At 25.1% G+C, this 13,217-nt stretch overlaps 1 protein-coding gene across 1 annotated transcript in view; it reads left to right on the plus strand.

Moving 5' to 3' along the window:
* The first annotated feature begins 2,240 nt into the window (after positions 1-2,240).
* Positions 2,241-13,217, plus strand: part of LOC111628659 (ATP-dependent DNA helicase Q4-like) — a 43,281-nt gene continuing 32,304 nt past the window's right edge. The window contains exons 1-5 of the mRNA XM_023372487.1: positions 2,241-2,596; positions 5,995-6,028; positions 8,264-8,328; positions 9,455-9,580; positions 10,919-11,583. Coding sequence (XP_023228255.1) covers positions 2,498-2,596; positions 5,995-6,028; positions 8,264-8,328; positions 9,455-9,580; positions 10,919-11,583 — 989 coding nt within the window. The 5' untranslated portion in view covers positions 2,241-2,497. The remainder of the gene's footprint in view (positions 2,597-5,994; positions 6,029-8,263; positions 8,329-9,454; positions 9,581-10,918; positions 11,584-13,217) is intronic.

Below are 13,217 nucleotides of genomic sequence, written 5' to 3' on the forward strand. Positions count from 1 at the left end.
GGTATATATAATTTCCCCCATTGATTTTTTAATTATTAAACCTAAACCTCCAAAAGGACGTCCCGGTCCTGTAGGTTTTTGAGCCATTTGCGTAATTATATGATAATTTTCATTCTGTTTGATCAGTGATTTAGGAAAAGTTGTCATCCAAGTTTCTGTGATAGCTATTATATCGGATTTCTTTAACATCAGTATAAAATCTTTTGTATTAATTTTATTCTTAAGTCCCTGAGAGTTCCAATTAGTTATCACAAGATGGGAAATTATATGATTAGAGGTAGATTCAGGGAATTTATCGTTATTATTATATATATCGGGTAAAGGATTTGGTAGTTGAATCTTCTTAAAATTTAATTCTTGTATTGGGGAAGCAAAATTGGACCTTTGTCATTGGTTAGAATTCTCGGAAATAGAAAATGGTTTGAAAGAATCCAGGTGTACCAACCCTTCCAATACATAACTATATGTCAAAGAAAAATTATCCAACGATATGGTATCGCCTCGGAGTTTAGGATATTTACCAGTTTTTCTTAGTTCACTTAGAAAAGGAATTAGCTGTTTCCGTCTTATTCTAGATCTTTTAGTGAGGTCCTGTGCTATTTGGGTGTCTTTCCATTCGCTCTGTGTATTTTGTTGTTTCATTTTTATAAATCTTGAGTAAATGTAATCTCTTATTTGAGTATTTTTAATGATTATTTTAATTGTAGGATTCTGAGATTTTGTTATCGGAATAATTGCTATTATATCGTCCATTGTGACTTCCTGTAAATCTAATGTTTCGTTAATTAAGTTGAACACTTCTAGTTTGGTAGGACTTTTTTTGCTTGGATATCTAAATAACATTATATTACTGCGATGTTGCATATTAATCATATTATCCATTTGATATTGCATTATTTCATTTTCTATTTTTAACGTAATAATTTGTTGTTCAAGATTTATTATTTTATTATTCATTTTTAGATTTTGATTTTTAGTTTCTTGAATATTATTGCGTATCTGGTCCAGATCTTCTTTAATAATGGTCATTTGGTTTAATATTCTAGTATTAGAATTGTTAATTAGTTCAGAAATTTTGTTCCATAGAGTCATACTCGTTATATCGGATATATTTTCCAATTTTCCTGGTGAAGAAGATAGCATATTAAATGGCTCACCTGATAATTGCGTCTTTGGAAGTGTCGTTTCAGAGTTCGAATTTATATTTGCAGAGGATGTTTCTGGAGAGATTCTTTCAACATGAGTATTGTAGTCTGTAATTAGCTTGGTATTAGTATTCGGAGCAGATTCTTTCCTGTTAACTGACTTTGACCTTTGAAGTGGTGGTCTACCTCTTTTCACTGGCGAACGTTGCATATTAAATATATTATTAAACTATCCAACACTAATAATATTACTGCACAACACAAAATAAAAAAAAATTTAACTATTTTTAATTAGTAGAATAAGTTCTTTGCCTGTTTTTGAGGTGAGTGGAAAAATACGCCAACAGCCTCGGCAGACAGAAGCGCCCCGCTATAACTATAATATCTTAATTTTATATTTAAACATATCTTTCATATTGTCTTTATGTAAACAGTGGTTCAAAATTTCTTATAATTGAAAATTTTAGAAAAATGAATTTCTCAATTATCAGAAACAAATGAAACCATTCTGAAAGACATAAATGCTTTTAAAATTTATAAAAAGCACATATTCAAAAAGTTCCTAGAGTCATTTAATTTTATAAATATCAAACCCCCCAAAAAATAATAACATTTTCATTAACATTGCTCTTGTACAACTAAACATGTCACTGCATTAACACAGTTTTAAAGTCATTGGCTGTAAAATTACTGGAACCAAGTTTTTAATAATTTATGCAATATTTCCATCTACACCATTAAATTCTTCATCATGAAGAATTTAATGGTGTAGATGGTTGATATCATCAACACGAGCAATACAGTATGATATTTCTTATGAGCTTTCTGGGTTAATAAATATATTCAACAAATTAAATAAAAATTTTCCTAATTTAATTGTTGCAATGTTATAGTTAACATATTGAAAAATATGCTAGAAATTTGTTATATTTATGAAAATAAACCTGAATAAAGTTATTTACATANGGGAATTTTTAAAAGTAAAATTCTTCTGAAAATTTTTTACAGAATCTGTATCGTTTATCGAATAAAGTCGACTTTTCTCCTTGGACTTTTCTCATCTGACAACGCTGGCGCCACACCGCGATTAAATTTAGAACTATTGTTCGGAAAAGTTTAAGTCATGTGACAATACAGTACTAGCATTACCCGCCATTTTCAAATGTCTATCATGTGCTATTATAAGTATACGAAAGGCTAGAGTCATCCATATGAACCCGGATAGAAGAAGGATGAGAAAGTACACGGAAGTTATGCAATGGTTTTGTTAATAACATACCAAAAGAATGCTGTGAGAAGGTAACTGTTATATATAATAAAGTAAATATTATCTAAGTGATAAACAAGTACAAATGGAAGAAAAGACGAAAGACGATTTAATGAAATTAAAAATTAAGATTAAAAAATGGGAATCGAATTTTTACCGACAGAATAAGCGGAAACCTGATAAAGTAAGTCGTTTATTTGTCAATACAATATTACATCTAGTTTAAATTTATTTTTTAATAAATTCTTTTATTGTGATATAAATTATGGATAATTACCACAAACAAACAAATAATATTTAAAGCATTCATGCTGTTTTAGCATTGTTAGTACAACGATGCCTGTCATTATCCTAACAATACTAGTACATTACAATGGCTGTGTTCAGCAGATTCAACAGTCGTAACTGAGCAAAGGTATTTCAATCAGTAGCTGTTACGTAGGGTGCGTTTACTTCTGAGTTAGCAGTGCTAATTCTGATAACCGGATGTGACGTCATTAGCACGAATACACGTGTTAATGACGTCACATCCGGTTATCAGAATTAGCACTGCTAACTCAGAAGTAAACGCACCCCTAGTTACATCTGCTGAGTGACATATGTATTGGAACAAAAAACAGCCATCATTGGTCAGTTTTGGGTAGCGATAGGTAGCATAAATGAAAGACGCTACTAACTGTGATGTCAAAATACCAAACATGTTCCAAAACAGTGCTACTGTAGAAGGTGTTTAGCAGAAAAATACTCAACAGCTCCAGAACTGTTCAGTCTGCTGAACACAGTGAATGTTGTAGGTATGGTGATGAGATTTCTGAGTCTTCAATATAGGACAGGTTTGGAAAGAAAAAAAGTACAATAGTGATACCCAAAAGCCACAGAAACAACTCTTTATAGCAGTAATTTCCAACTACCTGTTTGTGAAATTTTTGCTAGTACATAAGAAATAATTGAGTCTATTCATTTTCATTAAATTCAATCAAAATATGAGATCTGTTTTATTTGTGTCTTGAAAGGCAAGTTTCAATTACATATAAACCATTAAAATTAAATTATCAAAATACAATATTTTGAAAGCTACATATCATTTAACCATCTCAATGGAATAAAATTTAAATTACATTGAGGTTTTTTTCTGATCTGAAGATGAAACTATCCCAAAAAAAGGTTTGATCCTTATGAAAAAGTTGACTTCTTCAGCCAAAAGTGTTATTTATTTTGATAAATAATATGAAATAAAAAATTACAAATAAAATAACTTTATTTGTAATTTAGACAAGTTTATCATAGACATGAAAAAATTGTCAGCATATTGCTAAATGATTTAAAATAGTGCAAAATCTAGCAATAAATCTTGAGATCTGACAATTATGAATGTGTTATACTGTTTGCAAGAATTTCTAATTAACAAACAGAAATCCAATTTGCTGATTCTTCTGTTTCCAAGAGTCATTGCTAGTGCTCTCCTCATGTTAACATTGAACTTGAAAACAGATGACTTTTTCATTAATGAAAAATGGATTTATTTTTGATCATTAGCAATTATGTGTAAAGGTAACATTCTTTTACAAGATATTCTGCTCTCAAGTTTGTCTTATATCCCCCTTCTTGCTTGGTCATGCATGGTTTCTATTTTTTAAAATGTTTTTCACAATTATTATCTTAAAGGAAACTTTATCTGTTTGTTATATATATTTATAAAACTGTCAGTCTTGTGCATTAAATATATGTAAACAAGTAATTTTTTATTGACAATATATTTCATATCATATAAGTATTTTTACTTCTGTCTTGTAAGAAAGAAAGCATTATTTTTAAACATTATTTTACATTACTATTCCAATTTTTTTATTTAAAATTTACTGTAAATAAAATAAATCAAAACTGAAAATAAAATTGACGAATAAAATTTAAAATTTACATTAATTTTTAAATTAAGAAGCAACGTTTATGGGAATATATATATCTTTTTAAGGTTTTTTCTGGATCCACAATTTTTGTTATTTTGCTTATATAAGGATAGTATGTAATCTTAGCAAGGTATTAATCTCCTAAATTAAATCATAACTTTTATCTTGCTTTCTGTATATATTTCTTCTGTTTTTTTATTACATATTATTAAAATTTTATGTTAAATTTTATGTATTATATAAACCAGTGCTTCTCAAACTGTATGTTCACAAACCAGTTTTTTCATTACAATCCATTGCAGACCAGTATTTTTGTGAAATTAAATAAAAATAATTATAAAAAGAAAAGAACTGAGTTCAAATACATTTTTTCTTAATTTTTATTATAGACTGAATTAGTAAGAAAAATACAATAATAAAATTTGGTTCTAATCATTTTAAAAAGAATTTGTGGGCTATTTTCAAATAATTTCCTGAGTTGATTTCAATCAGATTAGTGCCTGGCACTACTGTTTAAATGATAAAGACAAAGGAAAATTAAATTAAAAACCTTTTAAAAACATATTAAGACATTTTAAAATAGTTTTATTAATGTAATATATAAAATAAAATTTTAAGTGAAATCTTGTTTTAACCCAGTATTAAACTGTTTGCAGACCACAGTTTGAGTAGCATTGATGTAAACTTTATTAAACTAATTCTTAATTATCTTGCTGAATAATTCTTCAAGATAATGGAATTAAAAGACTACATACAAAACTAAATGCAAGACTGACATATTGTGTATTGCTTTTGTGCTTTCAATCTCACAAAAATACAAAACTTGGTGTATGTAGTTTTGATATAAAGAACATGTAAATTTTCTTGATAAGAAGAAAAGAAAATTTACATGTTCTTTATATCAAAACTACATACACCAAGTTTTATAAGAACATGTAAATTTTCTTGATAAGAAGAATAAATATATAGAATAAATAGAATAAATATTGTACATTTATAGTATTTATAGTATTTATATTGTATATTGTATATTATAAATATAAATAGAATAAATCGTCTTTAGAATAAATATGAACTTCATTCATATTTATTCTAAAGACGAATTGCTGCTTGAGAAAGGTCCGAATCGCTGCTTGAGAAAGGTCCTAGGGAAGGAACCGAAAACGTTCGCAGTTCATTTTACGATTATATAATACCGGTTATTGATTTTATTAAGTGGTTATTTTTATATTAATCCAGTATTTGAAGATTCTTTGAATGTTGTTTTATTTAAAATGTAATTACCATAATTTCTTGTTTTTGTTTGAATGTATCTTGATTTAGTTCTAGATAACTTAGAAGTGTTTGAAGATAATAGTATCCTATTGATAACAGTTGCATTATTTAAATAAAATTTTGCACTCAAAATAAAGTAGGGTGATTTTTTTATTTAGTGATGAATGAGTTATATTAAAATATTACATATACTGAACTCATAAATATACAGAATACTTGATACAGGAAATTACTAAAATATAATATTTGCATTGTAAACTCAAGTGCTTGTAGTTAGAGATTCATTAAGTAAATCTAACAAAATTTCATTTCTTTGTTACATGATTGAAACTACTTTTAGAAGTTATAAAATTATATATGTATTATTTTTGAATTGATTAATTTAAATCATAATTTTCAGAATGACGTGAAAAATGCATCTGAGGAAATTCAAGGTAGGTTGAAATTTTTAATTTTTTTAATACAGGGTGTCCCAAAAAAATGTCTACACACTTTAAAGAATTATAAAGTCAGTGTTTATTAAAATATATTTCATTTTCAAAATGTAATTGAATCTACAGACATTATTTAATTGTTTTGTCAATGCCTGTTTTTAAACTGATGTTCATTCTGGTCCAGCCACTGCTGACGATGCAAAGCAATGGAATTGCAAACATCACAAAACATTTCGTTTGGTACTTGTGTGCATTCTTGTCCAATTGCTTTCAGTTCAGCAACTGTGCAGGTTTCATAGTGTAGACTTTCTTTTAAGTATCCCCATGAAAAAAGTCTTAAGTGGTGTGAGGTCTGGTGAATGCGGAGGGTATCCTACGAAACCCCTTTGTCCAATCCTACATGTTTGGCAAGATCTCATCAAGGTAGGATCTAACATCGTGTGGTAGTGTGGGGTGCCCGATCTTCAAACTTTTCTCTAATTTGAGTGATTATAAGTTGTATTCGTGGATCTGTTTGAAACTCCCTCCTAAACTGTCTTTGCACTTCAACTGTGTTTTCACACTTCCAGTAGCAGAATTAGAATGAGTTTCCTTAGTTCAAAGCTTAGTCTGATTTCCATTATTAATTCTAATGGGTTTAACCTGGAAATAAAAAGCATCAATTGAGCTATCAGCTGTTAAAGTGTATATACAGTTTTTTGGGACACCCTGTATTTCACATTTAGAAATAAGTTGGTTTAAAATATTTTGGAATCATTTATTTTATTACAACACAAACACATTTACAAAATTTTTAGGTTTGTTGTAAGTTTTATACATTACATTGTTAAATGATTTAATTATACAAAATAAAAAAAATTTTGCAAACACTAATTTAAATATTAATATTTATTTATTTTTTATTTAATATTCACATCAATAGACTAGCCATGACTGTGAAAATTTAAAAATATAATAGAATTTAGTAATTTTAGAATATTACAGGAATTATATACAGTAAACTCCCGATTATCCGGGCTAATGGTGGGTAGAGGTGGCATGGATAATCCAGAAACACAGATAATCTGAACTATAATTATTTATTTCTAAAATACAACATGTAGATTTACCTTTTTCAAATTTTTCAATTAACGTTAGTTTTTGTTTTATAGTAAGTATGACTTTCTTTTGTTAACATGACAACTTCATATATAAACATATAGATATCCAAATGCACTATAAACAGTTTAAGGAGTTAGGTTTAATTGGGATAAAATGTTTTTTGAGACAGACAGATTCAACTTGTTTCCAAAAAACAGAATTCTGATGACATAATTTTGTTTCTCAGAAATAAGTTGTTTCTGATGGTGAGATGTCTTTGTGAAAAATGTTTTATCCTGATTAAATTTGGCTCCTTGAACAGTTTTAGTATGTTCAGATATTCATTTATTTTAATTTAAGTAATAAATTTTTTGAATTGGATTATAACTTTAAAGGTTTTAATATGCTTCATATTTGTTTATAAATTTAGAGTGGTACGAANGTTTGTTGTAAGTTTTATACATTACATTGTTAAATGATTTAATTATACAAAATAAAAAAAATTTTGCAAACACTAATTTAAATATTAATATTTATTTATTTTTTATTTAATATTCACATCAATAGACTAGCCATGACTGTGAAAATTTAAAAATATAATAGAATTTAGTAATTTTAGAATATTACAGGAATTATATACAGTAAACTCCCGATTATCCGGGCTAATGGTGGGTAGAGGTGGCATGGATAATCCAGAAACACAGATAATCTGAACTATAATTATTTATTTCTAAAATACAACATGTAGATTTACCTTTTTCAAATTTTTCAATTAACGTTAGTTTTTGTTTTATAGTAAGTATGACTTTCTTTTGTTAACATGACAACTTCATATATAAACATATAGATATCCAAATGCACTATAAACAGTTTAAGGAGTTAGGTTTAATTGGGATAAAATGTTTTTTGAGACAGACAGATTCAACTTGTTTCCAAAAAACAGAATTCTGATGACATAATTTTGTTTCTCAGAAATAAGTTGTTTCTGATGGTGAGATGTCTTTGTGAAAAATGTTTTATCCTGATTAAATTTGGCTTCTTGAACAGTTTTAGTATGTTCAGATATTCATTTATTTTAATTTAAGTAATAAATTTTTTGAATTGGATTATAACTTTAAAGGTTTTAATATGCTTCATATTTGTTTATAAATTTAGAGTGGTACGAAACATACTGGCATCTCCGAAATAATAGTCACAGAAATAAAATTTGCTTAGCTGAAGTAAGTATCTAACATATAACAGAATGAAAATTTATTATTAAAATATATTACTTAAATGAATACCATTTCAATGCTTATATATGAAACATTTTTCTAAACTTATTTTGCTAAAATTATTGTATTATTGTATTATCAAAATATGAGATTACAGAAATTTATTAATATAATTTTTTACTGTAATAATAAGTAAACTTAAGTAATAATATACTGTATATATAATTATAAAAATTGTTATAATATATATATTATAACAATTTTTATAACAATAATAAATACAATATTTCAATATAAAACTGATTTTGGTTATTAAATCTCTTTTATATTAAAAATTATATTAAAACACATTATTTTGCAAGTAATTTTGTCTGTTTTGCTGCAACATATCAACTTTTCTTTATATAATGTAAATTTAATAAGTTATTCAAAACACAAAAAGATTAAAATAACAAATTTATGTTATTTGAAGGAAATAATTATAAATGAATGTGGTTTGAATGTTTTCAAGGTAACATTCACATTTAGGAAATAAACAAAATGAAAATGGCTAAGTCTCACTTGTTTATAAGTTATTTCTAATATTTTTGAAATTAAGTGTTGATAATAAAAATTAAATTAAATAAAAATAAATCTGAAGTTTATCATAAACAATAAAAAAAAAATGCTTGTATACATTGTATTCTATATTGAAACTCCTAGCATGATAAATAATCTAAAATGTTATGCCAAATTTGAGTGAAATGCTTAGCTTACCTTTTTATGATAGTAGCAAAGATTACTTTTTACATTTAAATATATTATAATTCTTTAATTAACTAAAGAATGAGGTTATCTTGATTTAAATATTTGGTGTATTTTTTGAGTCAAATTACAAAACTACACAAAATAAAATCAAAGAATGTTCCAGATATTTAAATTTACAATATGTTTTATCTAAACCTGTATGTTTGACATTATATTTGAAATATATAAAAATTATAAAATTTATAGCATTAACCATTATTTTATATATATGAGTATTAAAAAAATATCAGAAGTGACATAAGCTAAAACTATATTTAGTAAAGTATAATTTCTCCTATTTTATATTATTATTATTAAAATATATTAATACATTTATATATTTCAGGACAATGAAGTATTTAGTTCAAGTTTCAATAAATCTAGCAAAAGTGAAAATAAGTCAATATTAAGTAACGTTTCTTCAACCTTAAGCACTTATAGTCATAAATTACAACAATATGCCAAAAAACAGGTTAGTTTATAATAAAATGTTTAATTATGAATTAAATTATGATTACAATTAATTTATTCATATTAAATTACATTTAGAAAAATCTTATATAATAAAAATAAATTTTTTTGCTATAACTATAATATCTTAATTTTATATTTAAACATATCTTTCATATTGTCTTTATGTAAACAGTGGTTCAAAATTTCTTATAATTGAAAATTTTAGAAAAATGAATTTCTCAATTATCAGAAACAAATGAAACCATTCTGAAAGACATAAATGCTTTTAAAATTTATAAAAAGCACATATTCAAAAAGTTCCTAGAGTCATTTAATTTTATAAATATCAAACCCCCCAAAAAATAATAACATTTTCATTAACATTGCTCTTGTACAACTAAACATGTCACTGCATTAACACAGTTTTAAAGTCATTGGCTGTAAAATTACTGGAACCAAGTTTTTAATAATTTATGCAATATTTCCATCTACACCATTAAATTCTTCATCATGAAGAATTTAATGGTGTAGATGGTTGATATCATCAACACGAGCAATACAGTATGATATTTCTTATGAGCTTTCTGGGTTAATAAATATATTCAACAAATTAAATAAAAATTTTCCTAATTTAATTGTTGCAATGTTATAGTTAACATATTGAAAAATATGCTAGAAATTTGTTATATTTATGAAAATAAACCTGAATAAAGTTATTTACATATAAGATCATATTAAAAATACTCTGATAGTATTAATATTTTTAAACTAATTGTTTCTACCTATTTAATATTATTAATTGCATTGTTTAAAAAATTATAACATTTGAACTTAAAATTGCATTTATATAATTTTAATGCACAACAACTAAGATTTAAAACTTTGATTTGTTAGAATTCAAAATTTATTTTATAGAATTTATTTTGTACTTTTTATTGAAATCATTGTATAGTTATTTTATGTTGAAAAACTTATTATCATATTGTAAAAAAATTAGAAATCCATAATGAAATATATATTTAAAAAATGTAAAAATATAAAATATTGAAGACTTATACAAAAATATTTTGATATTTTTTAAATGTCTATTCATTTAAATATATATTCTAGTTTTTATTTTTTTCACAATGAAAGTTTTGGAAATATCTGCTGTCACAGGAACTTTTAAACAATTTGTTTGTAAAGAAAGGTTGATTTTGCTGTGTAATTTGTGTTCCAGTGATTTTGAATGGACATTTAGAAGACTTCAAAAGATTTTTTTATTATAAATCTTCAATATTGTATATTTTTTAAATTATGAACTTATTATTTTGTATAAAGTTTGCAATTTTTTCTAAGTTTACATTAATTTTAACAGGATGAATTTCTAAAGATGAATTTACATTTAAAACCAGATAACAATATAAATAACTCCGAAGAAAATGTTAATTTATTAAGTTCTGACTTAAAAGCTGAAAATGACAAAAATGTAGATAATAATACTATAAGTGAAGAACTGATTGAAAAAGACAACAATTACTTAAATGTAAATAATATGCAATTATCAAACTTTAAAATATATAAGTACAAACGTCCAATTAATGCCTGGTCATTAAAAAATTCTAATAAAATACAAAATAAATTTCTTCATTATCAAAAAAATAAAATAGATATTGAATGGTTAGAGAGGTGTTTGGTAGAAGAAAAAAATGAAAAAGAAAACCATTTTCAAGATTTAGACAGAACTATAAAAACAAATGAAAATCAAGTAACTCATCATTTTGAAGAGCTTTCATCAAACAATAATAGAATGCAAGTTGATTCATGTGAAAATGTTTTTGAAAATAGATCAAATAAAAAAGAAATTGCTTTAGATAGTGATAATAGTGAATGTCAAAATAATGATAATCAATATTGTTCTGGAAATGATCATCAATCACCTCTTATTGATTCTTTAAATAGAGAAGAAATTAAAGAAACAAACAATAATCTACAGAATAATAAAACTGAAACAGAAAATATTAAGTTTTCTCATCTGAAAAGGTAAATATCATTTTATTTAAATTTATGAATTGAATAATTTTTGTAATTCATATTGAAAATGGAAAAAAAATAAGTCATGTATTAGAATATTATAATATTTATTTCTTTAAATTTTTTATAATAATTTGAAATTCTAAAATAATTATCCTTATGTTATTACATAACTAAAATTGCATCATACAAAGTTATAAAATTGCATATTCCTTAAGAGAATATATTATATATAGTAAGTTATAATATAATTTATTAAAAATTATTATATTATAAAATAACTTATATAAATTATAATAGAAAAAAATTAAAAATAAAACTGAAATAATTTAAGATTTAGTGCAGACATAGCATTAATATTCTAATTAGAACTTGAATAAGCAATTTTATTGATTGACTGATTGAGATGATAATTATTAACAGGTTAATGAATTTGTTAATTGTCATCTGAAATATAAGTTAATTTATAATTTCTATTTGTAGTGAATCTTTTCTCATTTACAAACAAGAATGAATATTTTCAGATTGTTTTAGTCTAGATATTTTCATTTCCATCTCAACTTAAAATTTACAAAAAGTAATTATCTTCATATTTTATTCTTTTTCACATTTTGGGAACACAAGAAAAGCTCATGGCAAAGTTGACCTTTATCTTAAGGCTCTCATCTGCCTCGGTATGCAACTCATTAATTTTTGTAGTGTTTTTTCTACTTTTGTGAATTTTAAGTATATTTACCATCCTGGATTTTTTAATCAATCCATCTTTGTTAGTTTAAATGTTTTAAATATGTTATACACAGAAATAAGAATTTAATTTTTTCAATTAATTTAAAAATAATTATTTTATAAATCTGCTGAAGGAAGTATGATTTCACTATCTAAGTTAAGCATATTTTCTAGAAAAGAATTAGAATTAATTTTTTATGCTAAAATTATCTGTTTATTCTTTCTTTTGTATATTTGCTATCAACAATACAAACAAAACTGAACATTAGTAAAGTAATTGTAAAAACAATTCATAAATTTAATGATTTATTCTTAGAAAAAAGCTTTTCAAAAATAATGTCCACAAAAACAAGACCAACAACTTTTGAAACAAAACTAAAAACATTTATTATCTAGCAGAAAATACAAAAATAGTTAAAAATTTTAAATATAAAATTAATAAATTTACAGTTAAATATTAAAATAAATGTAAATTACTATGGGAATGATTATTCTTATGTCTAATGTTTAGTTTTGACAGAATTTGAATTTTGTTAATTTTGTATTTGATACATTTAATTAATTTTTATTTACAGTAATATCCTACTTATGCGAACTCGTAGTTACGCGATTTTCAAATCTCGTTGATTCGTCTTTTGTTTGAGCGCCACGCAACCCTTGATTATTCACTCCCCCCACACTATTGTTCAGCTTACATGTTTGGATGTGTCGCGCGGAATCCACACATAGCTACAATTTATTTTGTGTTATTTATTTCTGTGTTTGTTATATCTACGGAAACTCGAGAGACTCTATGTGGTGATTTCTTGTAATCGTGAACGAATCAAAAGACGAGATAAGATTAACGAGAACATTTATTAGCTTACATATGTCCGACTTGGATTTTACACAAATTGCGAAATTATACCCCGACTTAC

Source organism: Centruroides sculpturatus, unplaced genomic scaffold (assembly GCF_000671375.1).
Source record: "Centruroides sculpturatus isolate CEXI.00-Female unplaced genomic scaffold, Cexi_2.0 scaffold406, whole genome shotgun sequence".
Classification (NCBI taxonomy): Eukaryota; Metazoa; Arthropoda; class Arachnida; order Scorpiones; family Buthidae; genus Centruroides; species Centruroides sculpturatus.